This window comes from Bufo bufo, chromosome 1, assembly GCF_905171765.1.
Source record: "Bufo bufo chromosome 1, aBufBuf1.1, whole genome shotgun sequence".
Classification (NCBI taxonomy): domain Eukaryota; kingdom Metazoa; phylum Chordata; class Amphibia; order Anura; family Bufonidae; genus Bufo; species Bufo bufo.
In genome coordinates this window covers 55,830,247-55,857,375 of record NC_053389.1, presented here as the reverse complement: position 1 = coordinate 55,857,375, position 27,129 = coordinate 55,830,247, and the positions used below count along the sequence as shown (strand labels likewise).

General features: G+C 42.5%; 1 protein-coding gene across 2 annotated transcripts in view; it reads right to left on the bottom strand.

Annotated features, from left to right (window-relative positions):
- Positions 1-1,955: 1,955 nt before the first annotated feature.
- LOC120995324 (germ cell-specific gene 1-like protein) overlaps positions 1,956-27,129 on the bottom strand; it is a 52,675-nt gene continuing 27,501 nt past the window's right edge. The window contains exons 1-6 of one of the 2 annotated variants that reach the window (XM_040424459.1): positions 25,450-25,494; positions 19,805-20,484; positions 13,757-13,804; positions 6,016-6,168; positions 4,123-4,234; positions 1,956-2,541 (exon numbers count right to left, since the gene is read on the bottom strand). In XM_040424459.1, coding sequence (XP_040280393.1) covers positions 2,211-2,541; positions 4,123-4,234; positions 6,016-6,168; positions 13,757-13,804; positions 19,805-20,129 — 969 coding nt within the window. In that variant the 5' untranslated portion in view covers positions 20,130-20,484; positions 25,450-25,494 and the 3' untranslated portion in view covers positions 1,956-2,210. Of the gene's footprint in view, positions 2,542-4,122; positions 4,235-6,015; positions 6,169-13,756; positions 13,805-19,804; positions 20,485-25,449; positions 25,495-27,129 lie in introns of those variants that run through there. The other variant, XM_040424450.1, reaches the window with a different exon arrangement.

The following is a 27,129-nucleotide window of genomic DNA, read 5'->3' as shown; positions in this document are numbered from 1 at the left end:
ACATATATACGTCCTTCTTTATATGTATAGATGCTGGCTGGTAAAGTGTATGATGGCGTTCCCTGGCCTGTACTCTACCATTGGCCTTGATAGTGGGTGTACCCTGGCTAGCATTGATATTGAGGGGGCACACTCTGTCTGGCACTGCCTATAATAGCACTCACTTGCTGCCACTGTTGGTGGGGATGTTTTCTATTGTTGGCAACTATCACTCACCATTATAGGTAAAACACTGATTTCACAGAGAGTGACTTCTCATAGAAAGGTAAAGGGGTTATCCGACCCCTGAAATGCCCCCCCCAGGTGAAGCTAGGGAGACTCGTTACCGTGACCGCCTTCCATTAGCTGCGCGCCTGATGTTTTCATCTGCGCGACAGGGAGATGAAGCGGCGGCCGTGCAAGCTTCAGAAGCAACATGGGGGCCGGGATGCGAGGTAAGTACATTGTGTGTGAGGGGCCCAGGCATATGGGGGGGGGGGGCATTTCAGGGGTCAGATAACCCCTTTAAAGGAACATCAAAAATGTTTTTGAATATTCTATATAGTTTTTATTTTTCTTTAAAAAAAAATTAGCAAAATTTGTATGGATATTTTTCTGGATGTAATTTTTGAAGTTACTTCCCGTATTCTACTTTCTGTCCTGGTTCTTTAACAGCCTCCTTTGTTTCGCCCAATCTTCCAAGTCAGACGATTCACTCTAACTCAGAGAAGGAAGAGGGATGAGTGACTCAATTAGTGCATCATACATCACACTGATAAGTGCAATGCCCTTCCGTGGACATCTTTATCTAGGCCTATCAAGAGAACACTTGAGTTATACTGTTATCCCAATTCTACATCTACGATTTTCATGAGGATTACCCTTCAGATAACATCTTTCCATCACAGCAGCAGTAAACTGACAATGACTTACCTTTCTCTATAGCAGTTTTTTACCTCTCTGTCCTTAGGACTGTCTACTGTCTATCTCTCCATTGAAACTGGAGAGCTGGTTGATTCTGGCATGGGGGTGACACCTGGCGCTCCAAGGAATTTGTTAATGCTTGACAAAGTCATACAAAATCAAAATATATATGATGCTTCAGTCCAAAACGGGAATCTTCTTTAGATATGAATTGCAGAGGAGTAAATCAGATATATGCTGGTGAGGAAGCAGTGCTCCCGCTAGGAATATGCAGCCTACTCCTAGCCGGAGAACTGCTTCACATCGTTGCCTTACCAAAGTATATTTGATATACTTCCCTATCTAAAGAAGGTCCGCTTTTAGACTGAAACTGCATATTTTGATTTTGTATCTCAACACTAGGGATATCACAATAAAGACAGGAAATCAGGACATGCCCCTACAATTAGGAAAAGGGCAGATGTCCTCTCATACATATAGTGTCTTTGTTGAAAGGGTATTTTACATAAGTACTGATTGGTTCTGTCCCCTTTAATTATTATATCACCTTCTATATTCTTTGTAATACTATTCCTTGTATTATAGTGAGTTATGAATAGCTAGATAACATATACAACCCCCCCACTGTGCTATGTGATTAGCATGTGTATTGCACACTAGACATCGTTTGGAGGAGGGGCTCAAAGGTATAAACCTTTTTGCACATAGACAGATAACTGTAACTCTGCTGAGAACATCATCCAGGTAGGATGTTGTAAGGTCACTATGTCTCTCTTGTATCACCATGGGGTGTCGGTCATATGCTACAACATGGCGATAGGAGTTCCCCCATTGTGTTGCAGGCCAGTGAATGTTTTTTACTTTGACTATTCTGTGTGTGATTTGTCTGTTTTATATTTTTTATCACATTTAGTAAATATATTTATTCACTTAGCCTGCTTAAGCCTATTTATTCTGAAATTGTCTAAAAATTCACGTTAAAACATAGTCACAGAACACCATGTTAAAATGCAAAGGTAAGTTTTTAATGATATTTTACACCATGTCCTTTCCTATGCTTATACCTGGTATCGAGATCTCTATAGTTTTTCTCCCAAGCTGCAATAAAATCTATCCATCCTGAAAGATTACTGGTATGGAGACATTTCTGGTTTCGTACATGCCTCTTTTCAGTGCATTTTGTGTTGAACGATATTATTTCTATTTATCACAATACAACTACAGTATGTTATTCACTGAGGCAGAGAAGCATCATAGGTTACATGGACTATGCTCAGATTTGATGTACAACTCTATCTAGATTTACTTCAGCATTGTTCTCCATCGTCTTCTACTTCTATTCTTCTTTCCTCTTTCTTTGCCGATCCTGGAAGATCAGTGATGCTGCCAACATCCAGAAAGACTGGGCTGCCAAATCCTTTGTGCCAGTTCAAAGGGTCTTCGAGAGAACCACTAACAGAGAAGATGTACTTCTCCCAGAGGAAACGCACCATTTCAGCGTCCAGGAAGGGGTTGCATTCTCGCACATTCTTTTCAAATATCCTTCTTCGGTATTTAAATTCCAGAATCGTTTTTGTGTACGTGTTGAGTGTGAGAACAGAGGCCGACATGCATAAGGTAAAGGACAGCCAGGCCAGGCTGGAAAGAAAAGCAAGAAATCAGAAGTAAAAACTAATACTTGTGCATTTAAAAAAAAAAAAAGTGACTTGTATGATCAAAAGGATCTTAAATGGGTTGTCTAACCCCATGACATTTAAAAAAAAACAAAAAAAACAACAACTGCTTATAACTGTGTAAAATAACAAATGGAGCTACCATACCACACTCCTGCTGACTCTTCCACAGTCCTCTGCTGATCTCTGTCTTCCTTGCCCCAGCAAAGACATGTCAACACAAAATGTGACCGCTTGCAACCCATTACCAGCTATAGCAGTGACGTGCCAACACCACTGAGGTCACTAATGCGGATATTGATTGTCTGCAGACATCACATCGTTGTGTCCACCTGTCATTACTGGAGCAGGAAAGACAGAGACCAGCAGGTGACCAGGAAAGCATTGGTGTCGGAGTAGCAGAGGAGTAGTATGATTTTGATACAGATGGCCTTTGCTCAGTATAGGTGATCAATATCTGATCGATGTGGACCCAACTCCTGGCACCTTTGTCGATCAGCTGCACTTTTTTTTTTAAACAGACTCAAATTTTAGTAAAAAAATAAAACAAATGATACTCCCGTTCCAACGCTTGCCTGTCTCCTCCTGGTCTCTACTTCCTCTCAGTCATGCAGGAAATGACCACTCAGCCAAATGCCGGCCACTGCATGTCAAGAGGGACCAGTAAGTAGAGATTATCAGAGGACTGGAATGTGTAAGAACGGGTGCGGTGGGGGATCGATGACGTGACTATAACTTCTTTTATTATATTATCCTGATCTGAGCCTATTTTTTCTTTGGAAAAAAATCAGTAGCTGGAAAGACCACTTGAATTGAATTAGAAAAAAGTTTTATGCGAATGGACTTCAGATGTTTCATCCGAAGTCGATTCACTCATCCCTACTTACAAACTATGTTGCTATGTATCTCCTGGACTGACACCATTTGTTATTTGACTCTGTGTTTGTATCTTGTGTTGGTTCTGATGTATCTTTCTGGTTTGGACTTGACTTAGCTTTTGGATTCTGTTCTGGTCCTGGTTTTGCTTGTCTGGTTTTGACCTCTTTCTGTCTGCCTACTATTTTACCCCACTAAGTTTAGGCCCCTGCACTCAGTTAAGTTAGGGACCGTTGCCAAGTTGTGGGCCACCATTTAGGTCGTTTCGGGCAAGTAGGTAGGGACAGTGGTATGGGTGGAGTACAGGGCTGCACTGTTCCTTACCCTACGTGACAAAGACTTTGACATGCCACTTTTCAAAGACTGCACCTCCTTGTGTTGGGGCTGAGTCTGGTGATGCGGCCACCCAACGCTATATACAATTCATGGAGGGCTACTTTCTGACATTTCTGAAGAGTTCCTGAAGTATATATCAATGAACAACTCATATGTTTTCTTCCTTATTGATCCACTTCTGACTTTGACTCAAAGAACTGCATCAAAAACTGCTTGCATGATTCCAGTCTGAAGAAATGTCAAATGCTCGGATCTCTTAATTTCTTAGGTCTGTTAAATGAGTAGTATATTGCAATGTTGTACATTTATATCCATACTTTAAGTATCAACTCACCCAAAAGACCAACCATAATACCATGTCTGTGGTCTCCAATCCTTTGGTCCAAGGTTTACAGTCACCTGAAAAACGGTCATGTACATCATATGGGCTACCATGCCAAGAAGTCCTAGTAAATAGAGAATCAGCATGGTTAGTAGAAGATAGAACTGTGGACTCTTCAACAACCTTAAAGGGATATTCTCATCAGTATATTCCCTACATTCCTTCTAGATGTGGCACCTATCTCTAAAAGAGGGGCCCTGTGAGCAGTGAGGTACTGGCTTGGCTATAATCTTAAGCTATGTCTCGAGACCTTTATAAAAGGTCAAACATTCACTTATAGGAATTTGTGGTTCTTGGAGCACGGGTATGAAACTGGAGACCAGGATGCATGACAGTAATACAGAAATTAATATGGTGGAAAAAGCAGCAAGTAATTCACAATGGAAATGATAAGATCCTTTTACATGGGACAATGATCGGGGAACTTATTGAAAACGTTTTTTACCGATAATTGCTCTGTGTAAAGGTGCTGCCGTTCACCTGAGGTATGAGCAAACGCTGGGTGAAAGCATCACTGGTGCGGTGACCTAAATCACTGTTTCCGGGCAACAGATTGTGCTACGTAAACAGCTATTTGCTATCCAGAAACAACAAATGTGTATGGGGATGAGTGATCACTCTAGTGATCGTTTATCCCCATACAGAAGAGGTGATAACTGCCCGTAAATGTAGCTCTCAACTCCTCTGAAGAGAAGGCAATTATCAGGAATGAACATCTTGTTCCCGATAATTGCCTGCTGTCTTGGGCCGTGTAAAGGAGCCTCTACGCTCTGTTCCTAATTTAAAACACGTGCTTCCTAGGCCAAACTGAGCATGCAAGTGTGTAGGGGAGTTGGAATAAATAGTTATCAGGCAATACTGAGGGTCGTGGCCAGCTTTAGGCAGAGGTGGACTGGCCATAGACCCTACAGGGAAATGTCCAGGTGGGCCAATACCCAAGGGGCCTCCCAAGCCCTCTTCACTGCCACTGGCTGGGTACATAACGATCTGATGCACTCAGCTTTAATTAAGGCTAGGAGCATCTGTACTTATACATCTGGCCAGTGAACGTAGGTCCCTCCTGAATTTAATTGTATTGCCATCCTCAGGATGGTGATAAAGTTGAATGCTGTGCCAGGGGCAGCTGTATTTTGTGCTGCACTGTGTATTTGGTTCTGCTGGGGCGGGATTTTGTGCTGCATGGGCCCCGACTACTTTTGTTGGCCCTGCCTACTTATATTGCCTCTGCCTTCTGTCAATTTGGACCCGCCTACAAAATGGGGCCACTTCTATTTTTTTTTTTCTAGGGCCATTTTAAGTTCCCGATCCGCCCCTGACTTTAGGCAGTAGGATAACATAATCTGTGTTTTCAATGATTTCACAAGTTCACAGATATCAAACACTATTATCAGTGATCTCCAAATATAACTACAGTATATAAAATTCCGCTGAAAAAGCCATTGTGAGAACGTCCCCTTCACACTCCACTGATTTTGTTGAAGAAATTTTCTGCAACTGCAAATCAGCCCCATTCGTTTGAACAGAAATCCATGTGCTTGCCGCCAAAACAACCCCATTCAGGTGAATGGAAGTGATTTTCAGTCACTGAAAATTCCGGCAAAAAAAAATCAGCTTCTTGTGAAGGCGCCCTTACACTGGCCAGTTATCAGGAATGATCATTTGTGCGCACGTTAGTTCCTGACAATTGGCCCGATCAAATGGAGGCATAATTCATCTTTTCTATATTAGCTGTAGTCCGCAGAATTCTCAATTGGAATGTTATGTTACACGATTGCTTATCCTAAAATAAAAAATTACAATTTACAGTAATTTAATTAAAATTTAAATAAGAAATAGATCACTTACCTGACAAGACGGTAATGATAGCAGCAAAGGCATTGATTTTTAACCCATCTATGAAGTTACTGGAAGTGAACAATTCCAAGCACATGAGCAGAAAACCGAGGCTGAGCAATATAATGTATAAAAACTCAGAGATAACGGACAACCAGAGGACGCCTGTAACATACGGAGAGGGGGATTTCAGGAATGGTTGGCAAAAAAACAGAATAAATGTCCATATGAAGCATTGACTTTATTCATCTGTTACTCCCTATCGGACATATTCATTATTGGCGAGAGTAGACTGTTGGCTCTGGATCGGGGCTTTTTCCATACATCATTCTCTCCAGAATTCTGACAACTTCCAACATTGAACCTTATATTCAGCTCTAGGATGACCCTGAAATAGTCCCAAGTGTTTTTCTATAGGTAGAAAGTCTTGTCCATTGTATGACAGTAACCAATTGGAGGAATGTTAAGAAGACGTGAAGCTATGTACAAAATGTAGCCCTCTTTCGGATTTCTTTTTTTTTTTTTTGCATCTTTTTTGCACTACGACAACTGTCTCAGATCCTGTCAAAACGTGATTTAAAGGGGTTAATGTAAAAAATGAAAATCTGACATCATACAGTACTGTACATCATAATCTCTTTCTAACAAAGCTAGAACCAGCCCTGTACCTCACATGGATCCAGAGATCTCCACTTTTGTTGCTGCAATTGCTCTGCTAGATTTATATCAAGCAGGCAGCTCAGGGGGAGTCTCCTTTTCTGCTGCAACTCAGGGAAGTGTCTTTTCTGCTGCATCTCAAGGGAATGTCTTTTCTGCTGCAGCTCAGGGGAATGTATTTTCTGCTGCATCTCAGGGGAGTGTCCTTTTCTGCTGCAGCTCAGGGGAGTGTCCTTTTCTGCTGCAGCTCAGGGGAGTGTCTTTTCTGCTGTAGCTCAGGGGAGTGCCCTTCTCTGCTGCAGCTCAGGGTAGTGTCCTTTTCTGCTGCAGCTTAGGGGAGTGTCTTTTCTGCTACAGCTCAGGGGAGTGTCTTTTCTGCTGAAGCTCAGGGGAGCGTCGTTTTCTGATGAAGATCAGGGGAGTGTCCTTTTCTCCTACAGCTCAGGGGAGTGTCTTTTCTGCTGCAGCACTCTACCTATCACAGCTCAGGACACAGATGAAAGATGAAACTGAGCATGTGCGACCTTCTCAGTGATCCAGACAAAGAAATAAGAAAAACAAACAGCAGGTGGCGCTATATAGATACATTTTATTGAATAACTCAGTGGCTATACTACGTTTTTAATTATATGCAATTACAGAAGTATTCAGATCCAGGTGATGGTTCGAAAGCTGTAAAATGTTTTTTTGTGGGACGACTCCTTTAAGACAAATGCAGCCTGGGTGAGCCAAAAATGTAGCATGCAATTATTGAAGGGGAAAAACTATCAAACATGATGGCCATACCCCTTAGGCTACTTTCACACTAGCGTTCGGGTGTCCGCTCGTGCGCTCCGTTTGAAGGGTCTCACGAGCGGCCCCGAACGCATCCGTCTGGCCCTAATGCATTCTCAGTGGAGGCGGATCCGCTGAGAATGCATCCGCCTGCCAGCGCTCAGCCTCCGCTCCGCTCAGTGAGCGGACACCTGAACGCTGCTTGCAGCGTTCGGGTGTCCGCCTGGCCGTGCGGAGGCGAGCGGATCCGTCCACACTTACAATGGAAGTCAATGGGGACGGATCCGCTTGAAGATGACACTATATGGCTCAATCTTCAAGCGGATCCGTCCCCCATTGACTTTCAATGTAAAGTCTGAACGGATCCGCTCAGGCTACTTTCACACTTAGAAAATTTTCTAAGTAATAATGCAGACGGCTCCGTTCTGAACGCTAGTGTGAAAGTAGCCTTAGATAGCTGTCGGACAAACTTTTGTAATACATGCATGCTGCAGATGTTAAACAGTGCAATGTTTGTAACAACAATCAACTACTAGGTGTCTGGATTGGCAACAGGAGAGTCAAGGCAAGCAGGGATCAAACAGGTAGCGGAACAGTATATTGGGCAGACTAGATGGGCCAAATGGTTCTTATCTGCCGACACATTCTATGTTTCTATGTGTCTTGTATCATACACTGCTCAAAAAAATAAAGGGAACACTTAAACAACACAATGTAACTCCAAGTCAATCACACTTCTGTGAAATCAAACTGTCCACTTAGGAAGCAACACTGAGTGACAATCAATTTCACATGCTGTTGTGCAAATGGGATAGACAACAGGTGGAAATGATAGGCAATTAGCAAGATACCCCCAATAAAGGAGTGGTTCTGCAGGTGGTGACCACAGATCACTTCTCAGTTCCTATGCTTCCTGGCTTATGTTTTGGTCACTTTTGAATGCTGGCAGTGCTTTCACTCTAGTGGTAGCATGAGACGGAGTCTACAACCCACACAAGTGGCTCAGGTAGTGCAGCTTATCCAGGATGGCACATCAATGCGAGCTGTGGCAAGAAGGTTTGCTGTGTCTGTCAGCGTAGTGTCCAGAGCATGGAGGCGCTACCAGGAGACAGGCCAGTACATCAGGAGACGTGGAGGAGGCCGTAGGAGGGCAACAACCCAGCAGCAGGACCGCTACCTCCGCCTTTGTGCAAGGAGGAACAGGAGGAGCACTGCCAGAGCCCTGCAAAATGACCTCCAGCAGGCCACAGATGTGTATGTGTCTGCTCAAACGGTCAGAAACAGACTCCATGAGGGTGATATGAGGGCCCGACGTCCACAGGTGGGGGTTGTGCTTACAGCCCAACACCGTGCAGGACGTTTGGCATTTTCCAGAGAACACCAATATTGGCAAATTCGCCACTGGCGCCCTGTGCTCTTCACAGATGAAAGCAGGTTCACACTGAGCACATGTGACAGACGTGACAGAGTCTTGAGACACCGTGGAGAACGTTCTGCTGCCTGCAACATCCTCCAGCATGACCGGTTTGGCATTGGGTCAGTAATGGTGTCAGGTGGCATTTCTTTGGAGGGCCGCACAGCCCTCCATGTGCTCGCCAGAGGTAGCCTGACTGCCATTAGGTACCGAGATGAGATCCTCAGACCCCTTGTGAGACCATATGCTGGTGCGGTTGGCCCTGGGTTCCTCCTAATGCAAGACAATGCTAGACCTCATGTGGCTGGAGTGTGTCAGCATTTCCTGCAAGACGAAGGCATTGATGCTATGGACTGGCCCGTCCGTTCCCCAGACCTGAATCCAATTGAGCACATCTGGGACATCATGTCTCGCTCTATCTACCAACGTCACTTTGCACCACAGACTGTCCAGGAGTTGGCAGATGCTTTAGTCCAGGTCTGGGAAGAGATCCCTCAGGAGACCATCCGCCACCTCATCAGGAGCATGCACAGGCGTTGTAGGGAGGTCATACAGGCACGTGGGGGGCCACACACACTACTGAGCCTCATTTTGACTTGTTTTAAGGACATTACATCAAAGTTGAATCAGCCTGTAGTGTGTTTTTCCACTTTAATTTTGAGGGTGACTCCAAATCCAGACCTCCATGGGTTAAAAAATTTGATTTCCATTTTTTTATTTTTGTGTGATTTTGTTGTCAGCACATTCAACTATGTAAAGAACAAAGTATTTCAGAAGAATATTTAATTAATTCAGATCTAGGATGTGTTATTTTTGTGTTCCCTTTATTTTTTTGAGCAGTGTATAATAGATGGAATGAAATAAGAATTATCAATACACAGGTCCATAGGCTTTAACCCCTTAAAGGGAATGCCCCACAAAAAATATTCTCTGTTATTTAAACCAGCACCTGGATCTAAATACTTTTGTAATTGCATGTAATTAAACATTTAGTATAGCCACGAAATGTATCTGTACAGTGCTGCCACCTGCTGTTTGTTCTTTTTCTAAATCCTTTGACCAGCTCCGTATCTAGCAGAGCAATTAGAGCAGTGAATGGAGAGATCTCTAAATCCATGTGAGGTGCAGGGCTGGTTCTAAGTTGGTTAGTGTAACAGCGGCTGCTGTGCGCCACTGTTCTCCTGATTACCGCCGCGGTCCTGGGCGCCGTGTTCAGTGGTGATCTGCTGCCTGTGCTTCCCCATTAACCGCTGCAGTCCTGGGCTCTGTCTTTGTGGGTGTTGTTTGTTCTGGGATCCGCTCCACAGTTTCCTTTCAGCCCTGGCCACAGCATGCTTGTTGCTTCTTCCCTGCAGCACTTCCTTAAGGGTCGGCACGCGTCACTTCCTGTGCTTTATGGGTTAGATCATGTGACCTCGCTGACCAATCCTAGCCCTCCTGCATGTATATTAGTGGCTCAGCCCCCTTTCCAGATGCCTGAGCGTCAAGGTCCTTGTGCCCTGCAAAGGTTGCTGATTTATCTGCTTGTGTTCCTGTGTACCTGACCCGTGCTTGTGTTTCTGGACTCCGCTACCTGTTTGATCCCTGCCTGCTTGCCTTGACTCTCCTGTTGCCAACCCAGACTGCCTGACCTGTACCTGTGCCGCCTGTGCTGACCAATTGCTTGTCTGACTTTGCCCCTGCCTAATCCTTTGGTCCTGCACTGGAAAAGCTGCCTCATGTGCCAATCCTTTTCAAGAGGTAGTGACCTGGTGTTCCCCTCTGGAAAGCCTATACCCACCATCAGGGGTACTGTGAAGAATCGAGGGGTTCACTTAGACAATGCCCTTAGGGGAGGTAGGACACATGGAACAGTGGGTTCACACCCATTGGAACATGACAGTTAGAAAGAGACTCATGTAATATATGATGTTGGATTTTCATTTTTTACATTACTTATGAGATAACACCTTTACGAATCACTCAAAAAAAGTTTTTTGTTTTTCCCTCCCCACCTTCATAACTCTTATTTTTTCGTAGACATAGCCATATGAGGGCCTGTTTTTTGTGTGGGATAAGTTATACTATTTAATGGCACCATTTAAAGCATTATACAGTCAGGTCCATAAATATTGGGACATCAACACAATTCTAACATTTTTGACTCTATACACCAACACAATGGATTTGAAATGAAACGAACAAAATGTGCTTCAACTGCAGACTGTCAGCTTTAATTTGAGGGTATTTACATCCAAATCAGGTGAACGGTGTAGGAATTACAACCGTTTGCATATGTGCCTCCCACTTGTTAAGGAACCAAAAGTAATGGGACATAATAATAAGCATAAATCAAACTTTCACTTTTTAATACTTGGTTGCAAATCCTTTGCAGTCAATTTCAGCCTGAAGTCTGGAACGCATAGACATCACCAGACGCTGGGTTTCATCCCTGGTGATGCTCTGCCAGCCTCTACTGCAACTGTCTTCAGTTCCTGCTTGTTCTTGGGGCATTTTCCCTTCAGTTTTGTCTTCAGCAAGTGAAATGCATGCTCAATCGGATTCAGGTCAGGTGATTGACTTGGCCATTACATAACATTCCACTTCTTTCCCTTAAAAAACTCTTTTGTTGCTTTTGCAGTATGCTTTGGGTCATTGTCCATCTGCACTGTGAAGCGCCGTCCAATGAGTTCTGAAGCATTTGGCTGAATATGGGCAGATAACATTGCCCGAAACACTTCAGAATTCATCCTGCTGCTTTTGTCAGCAGTCACATCATCAATAAATACAAGAGAACCAGTTCCATTGGCAGCCATACATGCCCACGCCATGACACTACCACCACCATGCTTCACTGATGAGGTGGTATGCTTAGGATCATGAGCAGTTCCTTTCCTTCTCCATACTCTTCTCTTCCCATCACTCTGGTACAAGTTGATCTTGGTCTCATCTGTCTATAGGATGTTGTTCCAGAACTGTGAAGGCTTTTTTTTGGCAAACTCTAATCTGGCCTTCCTGTATTTGAGGCTCACCAATGGTTTACATCTTGTGGTGAACCCTCTGTATTCACTCTGGTGAAGTCTTCTCTTGATTGTTGACTTTGACACACATACACCTACCTCCTGGAGAGTGTTCTTGATCTGGCCAACTGTTGTGAAGGGTGTTTTCTTCACCAGGGAAAGAATTCTTCGGTCATCCACCACAGTTGTTTTCCGTGGTCTTCTGGGTTTTTTGGTGTTGCTGAGCTCACCGATGCGTTCTATCTTTTTAAGAATGTTCCAAACAGTTGTTTTGGCCACGCCTAATGTTTTTGGTATCTCTCTGATGGGTTTGTTTTGTTTTTTCAGCCTAATGATGGCTTGCTTCACTGATAGTGACAGCTCTTTGGATCTCATCTTGACAGTTGACAGCAACAGATTCCAAATGCAAATAGCACACTTGAAATGACCTCTGGACCTTTTATCTGCTCATTGTAATTGGGATAATGAGGGAAAAACACACACCTGGCCACGGAACAGCTGAGAAGCCAATTGTCCCTTAACAAGTGGGAGGCACATATGCAAAAAGTTACAATTCCTACACCGTTCACCTGATTTGGATGTAAATACCCTCAAATTAAAGCTGACAGTCTGCAGTTACAGCACACCTTGTTCATTTCATTTCAAATCCATTGTGGTGGTGTATAGAGCCAAAAATGTTAGAATTGTGTCGATGTCCCAATATTTATGGACCTGACTGTATAATCTATAGAGAAACTGTAAACAATAATTATGAGGTGGAAACGGAATAAAATGCAATTTTGCCTTTGTTTTTTGGGTTTTTACGATAGTCATGGTGTGATAAAAAAAAATGGTACTTCTGTATTGCTCTGAATAGCAATTTTCCCATATAATATTACACCCTGTCACAGGCAGGGTGTAATAGGAGATGTAACATGGCAGGACTGGGGGCCTTCAGAAGGTGCCCCAGCTGCCATAGCAAACAATCGGCATTAGACAGAGGGAGCGAGCTCCCTTCATCTAACCTCTCAGATGCGGGCACTATTGACTGTGTCATTTCAGGAGTTACATGGCTAAGATTGGCATTCTCTCCGCTCTCAGCCACTGTGGGCAGGTGTCACCTACCTGAATTTGCCATTTATGGGTTTGGCTTAGCATGTGCGCCCCTCCATGTATTACCTAGCAAAACCAATGATATGCGTTGATTGGTCGCAAAGAGGTTAAGTTTAGTTGGAAACAATTTTTCATGAAGTTTATCAGTATCCAATTTCTCCACTTTCTCCACCTATTGCGCCATAGGCAGGGTGTAATATTATGCGGGAAAATTGCTATTCAGAGCAATACAGAAGTACAATATTTTTTTTTATCACACCATGAATATGACGTTAACCCTTACATATGATATTTGCAATAATAAAACCAAATGATTGCAACTGTGTCCTACAACCAAAATGTGCTACCAACATTACGGTACCCTTCACTTTCATTGGGATTACTTGTATTATGAAAAGCACAAAAGAAGCATGGAAATAAATTCATATAGATTTCTAGAAAAAAACTGAAATCAAGTCTCCCAAAATCATCCGTTTCCTAGGTGATTTCTATCTCCTGGTCCAACTTGACGGGAAAATGTGACCGCTTAACCAATTACTGGTAGGCAGGTCAGCACTGCGGCCTGTTATTGGCTGGTCAGGGATCAGGAAGTAGAGAGTAACGGAATCATTGGATTGGAGGTGGCAGAGGATCAGTGAGTTTAGAATGACTTTTTTTTTAAATTTAAGTCATTCTGACCGCCTAAAATGTTTTGCCGCCTGGACAACCCCCTTACCAAATGGACAAAACTATGGTCTATGACATTTGCACAATAATGTACAACCGTGGTCACACCTATCCTATCAATAATGTTGTACAAGTAGACAGATACATGTACCTTTTTCCGAGTCTGGAGACAATTCGATAAAGCTGCGACACGCCTCTTCTGAAACAAACATATAACAATAAAATGCGATAATCACTTTGATTATGATTGCACATAGACCTTGTTCTAAAATGTGCATTTTTGGCTCAGTTCTGTGTATCTAGTTTTAATAAAATCCACAGCTTTAAAGGCTACCCTTCAAGATACGGTAGGTCATCCACATGAGATCAGTGAGGCTCCGACACCCGGCACCCCCACCAATCAGATGTTCAGACAGGCGCTGGTAGGTACACAGTGTACAGAGCTGGAATCTGACATCTCCGTACACTATGTAGAGTGGCCATGCTGGGTTATACAGTACAGCTTCTATTGAATATGAAAAAAGCTGCATTACACTGGCGCCAGAAACTACCCAATGTACGAAGGCTTCTGCTTCCGCAATCGTACACTGTTTTTTACGGCGGCTGCCTGAAAAAGCTGATCGGTGGGGGTTCTGAATGTCAGACCCCCATAAATTTCATATTGATGACATATCCTGAGGATAGGCCATCATTATGTGTAGCACAGAGAACCCCTTTAAACTGCAGGCCAAGTGGTGTGGCCTAAGATGCAACATTTTTACACCAACATTAAGCCAAAAATTTGGCACAAAACCTATAGATAGTATAAAATTATGTAAAAAGTCTAAATTCATTATGCAGCTTGAGTGGCTGTGAGAAATTTTGCTCTTCTTTAGACTACCAGTTATAGGATTAGTAAACCTGCCCCAATGTGTTTATGTTCTGGATGGTGGTTAGCGTAGAACTGGAAGGTTTGATAAAAGTTTCATTATTGATAGTATATATTGATCTAGCTAAATTGAGCAGTTTAGTCACATGGCTTTTCACATTGTACATGTGCTTTGAACATAATGTACAGCCTATCATATATGCTTTAACAGAGCATTGGATAGAGTTCAGTATGGTAACACCCATAAGAGGCCAACATTACTGCCGGCAATAAATATATTTAGCAGTTTTGTGCTGGTTGGCTAATTCTAATTATCATACACTCCTCAACATTGAAGTTGCAACACCAAGAAGGACAAGCCATAAGGTTATGCAAATCAAGGAAGTAGCAGGGTAAGATCTGCAGATGCTCAAATTTTCAAGCACCTAGCTCCAATCTGTGTCATAAAAGCCTGACTGACAGCAATCGGATCAAGCCATGTAAGATGATTGTGCAATGACTCCTATTTGTCGATGTGATGGCTATTGCCACTTGTTGCAAACTGAGAGGAACAGAATCCTTGATCTGAGAGACCTTGATCACGAGGCAAGATGTTAGCACTGTTCAATATTGCATGTCCTAGTGGTTGGGAGAACAATGATAAGCTGGAATGACACCAAGAAGTTCACAGAGGAGAACCACTGCACTGATTGTTTGATAAGAAGAATCGCCCGTAGTGATCAATTCTATGGTGAAATTGGACGTCATATCCCAAACGTAAGGTGGCAAACAGTATCTACACAAACAATCAGAAGTTGTCTGCTTGACATTGGGCCATGAGCCAGACGTCCAGCTACAGATGTTTCATTCTCAAAGGCAATGGAGGCTGGAATGGAGATCTGTCCTCTTCAGTGATGTCATGCTTTTATCTCGGACACAGTGATAGCTGGAGATTGGTCTGGAGACCATGTGGGCAACACCATGAAGAGGCCTTTACAAAGGAATATCACACTGGTCCTACTCCCAAGATTACAGTACCTGGACCCCTTTAGTCTTCATTTCAGGTACACTAAAAGGTTGGCGTTACACTGATTTGGTCGTGGAACCAGTGGTGCGGTCATTTCTCCAAAGTGTCCCAAGAGCCGTTTTTCAACAGGACAACGCCAGGCTGCATGTTACTCATGCTACTGTAAGTAGCCTGCATGGCCTAAACATGCTACCATAGCCTGCAGCGTCTCCGGACTTGTCTTCCATTGAGCACATCTGGGAGGTCATTGGTAGACAATTGCAATGAAAGCTGCCGGCAACGGATCTTGATGATTTGCGTGCTCGAGTGCTTTCGGTGTAGTAGAACATTCCTCAGACAACCATTAATACCCCCATTGGTGAAACATGCCTTGGGAGAGGTAGGTGAGCTGTGCTGCTACTTTTGCTATGTAGGGCACTTGCCTTTACTACTATTGATTGAGTGATCAGATTTTGTGATTTTTGTGTGTGCTTTGAAAGCTGTCTCACTCTCTTTATCTATAGCTCTATTATATATTTGTAATATGAAGTTTAAAAAAAGATGGTAGTTTTATCATGGTATCTTGGGTCTAGTACCTTTTGTTTGGTGATATTGCTTTGTTTGGTACGGTATGACCAGCTATATTTTTTGGGGTCTCTTTTTTTGGTTGACATTAATAATCTAATGCCAGTCAGTGTAAGTGCGTGTATTTCTGCGTGTGACGCTCATACTTGATACTGAATAAATCAAGATGTTGTGAATATTTTGTTTTCCTTTTCATCATTTGCAAATTATTAAAATCCTGTCAATCGTGTGGTTTCCATAATTCCTTCTTGATGTTGCAATTTCAATCTTAAGGAGTGTACTGTATGTAGAAAACCCTGCTTCGAGGGAATCTTGTGTTTAAAGAGGTTCTGCAGTTCTTTTTAACTGATGATCTATCCTCTGGATCCTCTGGATCAGCATCTGATCGGTGGGGGTCCGACACCCAGGATCCCAGGCGATCAGCTGTTTGAGAAGGCAGCAGCACTCCAGGAGCGCCGCGGTCTTCCAGTGACTTCACGACTAGTATCACTGGCCTGGGCTAGGCTAAGCTCCGTTCACTTGACCCTCACCAATCAGAGGATAGGTCATCAGTATCAAAATCCCGGAAAACCATTTTAATAGTTTTGATTATAAAAGGCAGGTCTGTGATTTATTAGTGGTGTATGACCTATGGTGATTACTATTTCATTTTAATATATTGGGGGTAATTTATTAAGACTGCTTACTCCAGTGTTTGGTGTAAAAAAAAGAAATTGCAAGTTCCCATTTTACAACTTTTTTAACCCCTGTGTGACAAAAAATTCTCACAAACGCCGTATTCTCACTGCCTTTGACACTGAGGGAGTGGCAGCGGCAAGGACATCAGCCCTGGCAAATTTAACATAATTTACACCAGGAAATTGGCACAAATGACAACTGGAACTGGCTGGCATAGATTTCAAAGTAGGCACATGGAATGGCAGAGAATACGCCTAATTTATGATGAGGCTGGAACAGCACATCATGGGGACAGGTCTTCTCTCCTATGGGTCAATATGGCACAAACAACAATGTGTCGTTTGTTAATAGGAGCGATTAGATAAGGTGCTTAGTTTGTGATTGTAGAGGGGATCATTTGCCTCACCTCTCCTCACTTTCCCTCACCCTCCTCACATTTGCCTCACCTCTCCTCACTTTCCCTCACCCTCCTCACAAGCTATGACAAGCTATGTATGCATATACAGTACAGACCAAAAGTTTGGACACACCTTCTCATTCAAAGAGTTTTCTTTATTTTCATGACTATGAAGGCATCAAAACTATGAATTAACACATGTGGAATTATATACATAACAAACAAGTGTGAAACAACTGAAAATATGTCATATTCTAGGTTCTTCAAAGTAGCCACCTTTTGCTTTGATTACTGCTTTGCACACTCTTGGCATTCTCTTGATGAGCTTCAAGAGGTAGTCACCTGAAATGGTCTTCCAACAGTCTTGAAGGAGTTCCCAGAGATGCTTAGCACTTGTTGGCCCTTTTGCCTTCACTCTGCGGTCCAGCTCACCCCAAACCATCTCGATTGGGTTCAGGTCCGGTGACTGTGGAGGCCAGGTCATCTGGCGCAGCACCCCATCACTCTCCTTCATGGTCAAATAGCCCTTACTTTCAAAGTTTTCCCAATTTTTCGGCTGACTGACTGACCTTCATTTCTTAAAGTAATGATGGCCACTCGTTTTTTTTTACTTAGCTGCTTTTTTCTTGCCATAATACAAATTCTAACAGTCTATTCAGTAGGACTATCAGCTGTGTATCCACCTGACTTCTCCTCAACGCAACTGATGGTCCCAACCCCATTTATAAGGCAAGCAATCCCACTTATTAAACCTGACAGGGCACACCTGTGAAGTGAAAACCATTTCAGGGGACTACCTCTTGAAGCTCATCAAGAGAATGCCAAGAGTGTGCAAAGCAGTAATCAAAGCAAAAGGTGGCTACTTTGAAGAACCTAGAATATGACATATTTTCAGTTGTTTCACACTTGTTTGTTATGTATATAATTCCACATGTGTTAATTCATAGTTTTGATGCCTTCAGTGTGAATCTACAATTTTCATAGTCATGAAAATAAAGAAAACTCTTTGAATGAGAAGGTGTGTCCAAACTTTTGGTCTGTACTGTACATAGGTAGTAGCAGCCGAGTGTCATTCTCTGCTGAGAGAATCGGGGTAGGTAAGGAGATGGATTTCCTGTATGATTGTTCCTGCAGGCATCAATGTCAATCACTGATAGAACTGACCACCCACTAGACTCCTAAGTCTAGAAAGAGCAGAAATTTAAAGGCTATGTACACTTTCGGGGGGGGGGGGGGGGGGCAATTATTTTATGATTGCATTTTACTCATTTTGGGCTAAAAATCCTTTTTTCAATTGGTCTTTATTAAAAATATTGATCCATTAACTGTTTTTCTAGCTGTGTGAATCGTACTTTTTACTTTCAATTTTTGCCTAATAAACCTTATCTCTAAATTACTAAAAAGTGATAAACACTTACTTAAGCCACATTCTTATGAGTAAGATAAGAATTGACCTATAATAAGTGTTTATCAGGTCAGAGGTCAGAGAGACGGAGCCATCAGTTGAGCTGCCTGACGGAACAGAGTGAAAATTCTGAGCCTGCTACTAGGGAAACTCTAGGCTGCACAGAGAAAGGGGTTCAAAATGTTTAATAAAGACCAATAGAAAAAATGAATTTTAGCTCAAAATGAGTACAATGCACTAATAAAATAAAAAAAATTGCCCCCCGCAAAGGTGTACATAGCCTTAAAATTTATAAAATACAAGTTTTTTTTAATCTTTTCCGACAAACCTATGCATCAATCTGCTCAGCTCCTCCTGTTCTATAGCATATAGCCTGCAGCTTAGGCAGCATGATCAACGTGGCAGGTTTGTGTTAAAGCTTGCTAACTTCTTGGAGAGCAGGAAATCACTTGTGTTTGAGAGGTTGTCCAGCCATCTAAACTTCTTTAAAAAAAAAAATTAGAATGTATAAAATAATAAAAGGAAATGACTACACTCCAGTGTCAGTATCTGTTCTACCTGCTCCAGCAATGATGTGTTGACCTAGATATGTGACCACTGCAGCAAATCACTGGCCTCAGCAATGGGGTCAGTAATGTTGACACGTCATTGTTGCAGCCCGTGTTTGCTGTGGTCACATGTCCGTGTCCACACATCACCACTCGAGCAGTAAGCAGTATTATAAGGTGGCTGGACAACCCCTTTAAAATATAGCATGTACTACACCTCACTAAGGCCACATGCACATCTCCAGTGAACGTTTCCAGCAGGCTGTTTCAGCAGCTTGCCAAAGTTCACTGGATCCGGCATTGCCGGATACTACAGATCACCGCTGGATCTCTATGAACTATAATGGGATCTGCCTATGATCTGCGAAATGCCGGATTTCGGGTTGCAGGCAATGGTTTTTGGTCTGGCCGACAGCTAGCATTTGTGCCGGAGTAGACAGCCGTATCATCTTGCTAGAGATGTGAATGTGGCCCTACTTTCTGGGGACAGCACATATAATTCTGCTGAGGGTACGTTCACATCTATGTTATGAAATTGGGCAAGCTGTTCCAGATTTCCAGATCGGATCTGGCTCTGATCCAGCCACTTTCCAAAATAAATGCCGGGTTTCAGCTGGACAAATACTGCTGCATGCAGTGGTTTTTGTCTGGCTGTCCGCCAGCGTTCATACCGGAACAACCTAACGGAACAGGCTACCTATGAACCTAGCATCACTGCTCTGGATTTACTTACCTCCTTGGTGCTTTTCACAGGATAACCAAAAGCCGGTGTGAAAGTACTTGAAGGCATATTTATCATCCCCAGTTTCCCAGTTATAGTGAACAAGATTCTGGTCCAATGTCCCATTGATGTCAGTTACGTCGCTGTTAGTGGCGGTGCTGTTCAGACTTAGTACTTGGCAGTTCTTACTTTTCACCGCTGACAGGCAGGGGGGTTTCACCACTTTGTGGGTTCCCTCACACCAGTAACTTGTAAAGAAAGCTGCCACAGAGAAACTCAAAGCCAGTAGGTTCAGTAGCACGGAGAGGAGTGACCTGTTCTTCCTGCTTAACTCCATACCGGACAGGGGAGCTATACATCCATGAGATCTAATTTTCCATTGGCTTCACTTCCGTTTCTTCACGAGTCTTTATCACTGCACGGAAGGTCCTTTTCTTGCAAGCCATGGCCGATCAATTTGCTAGGAGAATTTTTGTTTTCATCTATCTCTTGTCGTTCAGTTTATCTTGCCATTATTCATAAATCTCCAATGAATACAGTCCTTGTATAAAGCTTTACAGAAACAAGGACTATAGAAACTCTTTAGCTTTCATTTGGTAGAGAAGTTACCTGTATAGGTGCGGAGGGAGGGGTTGTTTTTTCCTGAAACATTTTTGAGAAGTTTATCTTTGATTGCTTGTTCTCAGTGCTTTCTGAAACAGATAAAAACATATGAAACTCAAAAAGGGAGCATTTTCCCAATGATTTGATGGACAGTCAACCTAAAGATCGTTACATGCCATGGTTTAAGAAGAGGGTTTCTTGGGAGGTATTGTTTCTCTTTGAGGAGATCCAGCTGGCAAAGAGAGTCCTACAGGTAAGGCTCCCTGGGGAAAAAGGATGTCAATTAGCTATCCTCCAGAAACAGCCATCTGTAGATAACTGTCTCTGGGTTCTTGCTCCTCATCAGTACAGAATGGGATACTGGTTGTCTGGACGGACACCTTTGAAGTCTTTGGAGGTCTCCTACCTGGCATAGATGGTTTGTCATATATTAAAAGTCCTAGTCACTTCAGATCAGATTCTGGTCAGTAAATGACCAGAATCCTTTTCCTGTGGATACGCCAAAATTGTCTATGTCGGGAACACCACTTTAAAGGGGTTATCCCATGAAGGGCACTTATCATTATATCATTTCATATACCATTTGACGATCTGATCACTGGAACCTCCACTGATCACTAGAATGAGAGGTCCAAACATCTGAATGGAGCAGTGCACACCACTGCTGCTCCATTCATAGTCTGTCAGCCACATAGACACTGTATGAAGTAGTAGCGCCCATGTTCGACTATCCCTCCATTCAAACTCCATCTTACACCGGTCATGCAGAGAGGAGGAATAGGAGACTTGCTTCTAGCAATTTGTGGCAATCCCGGCAATAGTGCCCCCAGCAATTGACATTCATGGGACAGATGATGAATGCCTTGGTGGGACAATGCTTTTAAGATAGTCCAAGTTCCCAATACTCTACTGTCTGTAGGAAATGACATCACAACAATGTTGGTTTGAACATTACCATCTACCCTGATATCACGCCACAAAAGAAACCACTCCTTTATATTGATAGATTATATATAAAGTTGAAGCAGTGAAATTCCTGGCTGACGTAGATTTAGAACATTTTCTACGCCTAATAAAACAGGCATAAAAAAATGATAAATGAGAAAGGCCTGGTGGCCCACCCGCTTCCTCGCCATGCCCCCTTTTTTAGACCTGGTGTGAGTGGAAAAAAGTTGCAGATTGCGGGACAAATAACCTTTGCACCGCAATCTGGAACAGATATAAATTACAAAACTGGCGTATATCAGTTAGTAAATAGTTTTTCTTGTGTTGTAATACTGAAAACTTTTGAAAACATTTTTTTTTTCGCAATATTTTTATAGTTATGTCTACAGCCTGAAATCAGTGGGCATGTGACCCCAATGCCCACTGTGCCCCTGATGTGCCCTGTGCTACTAAATGTGGCCCAGATGCCCCTTTTGCCCTCTGTGCGCCACCTCCCCCCTCGATGCAGCTGTGATGGCAGCGGCTCAGGAATGGAGCAACCGCCATCAGCATTGAGTATCAGCTGTAATATACAGCTCAAGGCCAATATATCGATCACGGCCATTTAGCTCCTTAGATGCAGTGGTCAGTAACTACCCATGGCATCCATGGGTTTAACAAAGAGAGGGGTCTCCTTCTCTCTCCCATCGGGCCGCTGCACTGGTTACGATCGAAACCGGACCCCTAAAAAAAGGCATCCAGACTTGCCATGTACCTTAAGTGTGACACACCCTAAGGGTTTGATCAGGCTTATTGTCAATGTAAAACTGACAGTACAGGGCACAGCAATCTGCCCGACTTTATCTTCAAGATCCAAGTGGGTCATAAAAAAAGTGTAAAAATGAAAAAAGTAAAAAATAAATAAATAAAAATGTAAATAAAAATTAAATAAATTTCCTTTTCCTATACCCACTCATTTATAATAGAATACAAATGAAAAATAAAATAAACTACACATAATTGGTATCTATAAAAGGATTGTGTTCTAATCCTCCCTAAAAAAAAAAATCAAAACAATGACTGAATTGCTGTTTTTGTCACCTCACCTCCCAAAGAAATGTAATAAAAAGTGATCAAAAATTCATATGTACCGCAAAATGAGACAAAAAAAACTACAGCCCTTCCTGCAAAAAACAAGCCCTCACACAGTTACATTAGTGAAAAACTAAAAATGTTATGGGTGTTAGTATATGGTGATGCAAAATATATAGTAATAAAAAAAGTACATAAAATTGGTATCGCCAATTTGTTTCTCTATATTTGGTATCACCATAACTGTATCAACCCACAGAATAAAATTATCATATCATATATTGCACATGAGGGTCCCCATAAAAAATAAAAAAAAACTAACAGAATTGCAATTTTTGTCAACCTCCCTTCCAAAACAAATGGTGTAAAGGTGTATCCCAAAATGATACCAATAAAAACTAAAGCCCGTCCCGCAAAAAACAAGCCCTCCCACAGCTACATTGGTAAAAAATAAAAAATGTTATGGATGTTAGTATATAGTGATTCAAAATATAATTTATTTTTAATACAAAAGTGATTTTATGCTGAAAAAGTAGTAAAACATAAAAAAACAATATAAATTTAGTACCGTCATAACTGTATCAACCAACAGGATAAAATTATCATATATACCGCAAAATAAAAAACATTGACAGAATTGCAATTTTTTGGCCCACCTCACCTCCTCAAAAAAATGGTATAAAAACGATCAAAAAGTTATTTGTACTCCAAAAATGGTACAAAAAAAATAACTGCAGCTTGTCCTGCAACAATCAAGCCATCACACAGCTCAGTCAACAACAAAAAAACAAAAGTTATGGCCCCTAAAAACAAGTTTAGCAAATTCCAAGTTAGAAAATCCTGATGCTGCTCCTTCCCTTCTAAACGCTGCTATGTCCCCAAACAGCAGTTTACGATGACATATAGGGTGTTGCCGTATTCAGGAAAAAAAATGCATAACAAATTGTGGGGTGCATTTTCTCCTGTTATGCCTTGTGCAAATGAAAAATTTGGGGCTAAAGTAACATTTTATTGGAAATAAAATGTACCGTAATTTTTCATTTTCACAGTCAAGTGTTTCTAAATTCTATGAAACGCTTGTTGGGTCAAAGCACTCACTGCACCTCTCGATCAATTCCTTGAAGGGTGTAGTTTCCAAAATGGGGTCACTTCTTGGGGTTTCCTTTCTAGGGATATCTCAGGGTCTCTTCAAATGTGACATGACACCTGAAAACCATTCTAGCTAAATCTAAAAATCCAAAACCAATATTGCACTCCTTTACTTCTGAGCCCTGTGGTGTGCCCATGAAGAGATTTACGACCACATATGGGGTGTTCATGTAAACTGCAGAATCAGGGTAATAGATACAGAGGTTTGTTTTGCTGTGTTACAGGAAAATTGATTCAAATGGAAAATCTGCACAAAAAAATGACAGTTTTAAATTTCACCTCCATTTTGCTTCTGTGGAACACCTAAAGGGCTTTTAATATTGACAACCTATCCTGAGGGTAGGTCATCAATATCAGATCAGCAGGGGTCTGACACTTGGCACCCCGACAATCAGCTGTTTGAGGAGATGGAGTGCCCTTCTCTCTTCCTGCTCGCTGCTTCTTTGCCATAGATGGCAGTGGTGAGCAGGAACACAGAAGGGAGACGGCACATGCACACTGCACGCGCCATATCCTCATACAGCTGATCAGTGGGGGTGCCAGGTGTCAGACCCCCGCCGATCTGATATTGATGACCTATCCTGAGGATAGATCATCAATATTAAAAGCCCGGAGAACATCTTTAACAAAGATTGTAAAATCAGTTTTAAATAAATTGAGAGGTATAGTTTCTAAAATGCTGTAATTTTTGGGTGGCTTCTATGATGTAAGAACCTTAAAGTCACTTCAGAACTGAATTGGTCCTTTAAAACACGGTTTTGAAAATTTTCTTGAAAATGTCAAAAATTGCTTCCAAAATTCTAAGCCTTCCAACAGCCTAAAAAAAATAAAATGAAATTTACAAAATGTTGCAACATAAAGTGGACATATGGGGAATGTTAATAAAAGTGGTTCAGCAGTTTTTTCTTTCTGATGATCTATCCTCTGGATCAGCATCTTATCGGCAGGGATCCAACACTCGGGACCCCCACCAATCAGCTGTTTGAGAAGGTAGCGGCGCTCCAGTAGCGTTGCGACGTCTCACTGTTTCCCGCAGGCCCAGTGACGTCACGACTAGTATCACTGGCATTGGCACTGCTAAGCTCCATTGAAGTTAACGGGGCTTAGCCACACCCAGGCCAGTGATACTAGTCGTGACGTCACTGGGCTGCGGGAAACGGGGAAAAGACCGCAACGCTACTGGAATGCTGCTGCCTTCTCAAACAGCTGATCAGCAGGGGTCGCAGGTGTCGGACCTCATTCTAGGCCTAAATGGAAATTTTGACCATGCTAAACTGCGGACAGCACTACGTAAGAGCTGGGGAGAGCAGAGCAAAGATTTTTGTGGAGTAGTGTGAATATGAAGTTTTATTTTGCCGGATTCTGCTCATGCAAGAGCCAAGGAGGCTTCACTCTGTGCACTGGGGACAAGGAGCGGCGCCGGGAGCGGGGTAAGTATATTCCATGTGGGGGGCCTGGCACATAGGGGGCTGTTGGAGAAATTGGATAAGCCCTTTAATATTCACACTACTCCTGATAAGAAAAGCTCCACAGTCTGATTGCTCTCCTCAGTTCCTAACTAGTGCTATTAGCAACTTAACATAGTCAAAAATGCTGACAGACTGACTCCCTTCAAGGGTAGGGTCACAGATCAGCCTAGCCGGATACCGCTATTCACCACCGGACCCCATTGACTATGACGGGATCTGGCGGGGATCCGGCCACTTGAGAAATGCCGGCTTTTGGCTGGACAAACAACATGGCATGCTTATGCCAGAAAGTGTCTGGATCCCCGCCAGATCCCATTATAGTTGATGGAATCTGTTGGTGAACGTCAGTATTCGGCTAGGGCGGATCCGGTGAACTCCGGCAGGCTGTTCTGGATCCAGTAAAAGAAAATGTGAACCTACCCATAGTCGGCTATGCACATTAGATAGCTGTCAGCTAAAAAGTAGTCCGTCCGACAGCTATCACTCCCATACGTGTGCTCCCTGACGGATTCGGTGTGAAGCAGGGAGCCTGCTAGTCAGCGAATGCACAGAAACTCAAAGCTGTAAAAGAAAAACCTTAAAGACCAATTGAGAAAATTATTTTTAGCCCAAAATTAGTAAAATGCAATAATAAAAAAAACCTAATAGATCTAAAAGATCTTTGACTCATTGATTAGACTTTACATAGATAAACGAGCAAAAGAAATTGCTGAGCTGTAGCCGATGTGTACGACAGTACGAGAAAAATCCAAAATCTCACTAGTAAACATAAGCCATAGAAAACGCAGGACTGCTGAGACATCACGTTCTAACAGGCGACATTGTAGAGGGAACCACATGTGATCAAAAACATACAATGTACAGATTAAGAGCAGTGACAAGTTACTTACATGCAGGGGCTTCTGTAGACAAGCAGGGGTCGGAGCCTTCTGCCTGATGAACGCAAGCGATGATATGAAAGGAAGAGGCGAGAGGTACAGATCATATGAGTAAGATGAGCCGGGGGTGATGTCTGCTCCACCACGCCGGCCAGGCTTTTTATTATGATGTGAGAATGAGTAAAGCTGATTAAACGCCTTGATTATCTGCCTGGATAACCTAACATCATTTCTACTGGAGATTAACAGGGTTTTAAAAACATTAGCAGCATCTGAATAGCGTCTTATGTGACACAAACAGATGACTTCATTACAGATCTGGCGAAGATAACCGCCTGTACTTATCTAGAAGTGGGAACGTAGAGAAGATAAAAAAGACTATTATATAACAGTCACAGATCGATCCATCGATCTATCTAAAATGTTATATAGTATGAACGGCACCGCACGTCCAAAGAGCAAAAGGGGGCCAGCGGATGTTGAAGCGATCCAATCTCCAAAAAACGCAGAAAATAAAAAAATATTCCACGGCACTCCAGAGAAGTAAAATAAATGTGACTTTTAATTCACCAATGCAACGTTTCAGTCCGCAGGCAGTGAGGAAGGTTCCAGTGTGCGGACTGAAACGTTGCGTTGGTGAATTAGGCTACATGCACACGACCGTGGAGTGTTTTGCGGTCCACAAATCGCGGATCCGCAAAGCACGGATGGCGTCCATGCGCGTTCCGCAATTTGTGGAACGGCACGGACAGCCTTTAATATAACTGCCTATTCTTGTCCGCAAAGCGAGGACAAGAATAGGACATGTTATATTTTTTTGGCGGTCCACGGAACGGAGCCACGGATGCGGACAGCACACGGAGTGCTGTCTGCATCTTTTGCGGGCCCATTGAAGTGAATGGGTCCGCATCTGAGCCACCAAAACTGCGGCTATGTGCGTGAGGCCTTAAAAGTCACATTTATTTTACTTCTCTGGAGTGCCGTGGAATATTTTTATTATCTATCTATCTATCTATTATCTATTATCTATCTATCTATCTATTATCTATCTATCTATCTATCTATCTATCTATCTATTATCTATCTATTATCTATTATCTATCTATTATCTATCTATCTCATTTCTACTGATCTACAGTATATATCTAGATTATATCTTTCTATCTATATCTATCTACTCTCTATCGATCTATGTACTGTCTATATCTATCTATCTATCTAT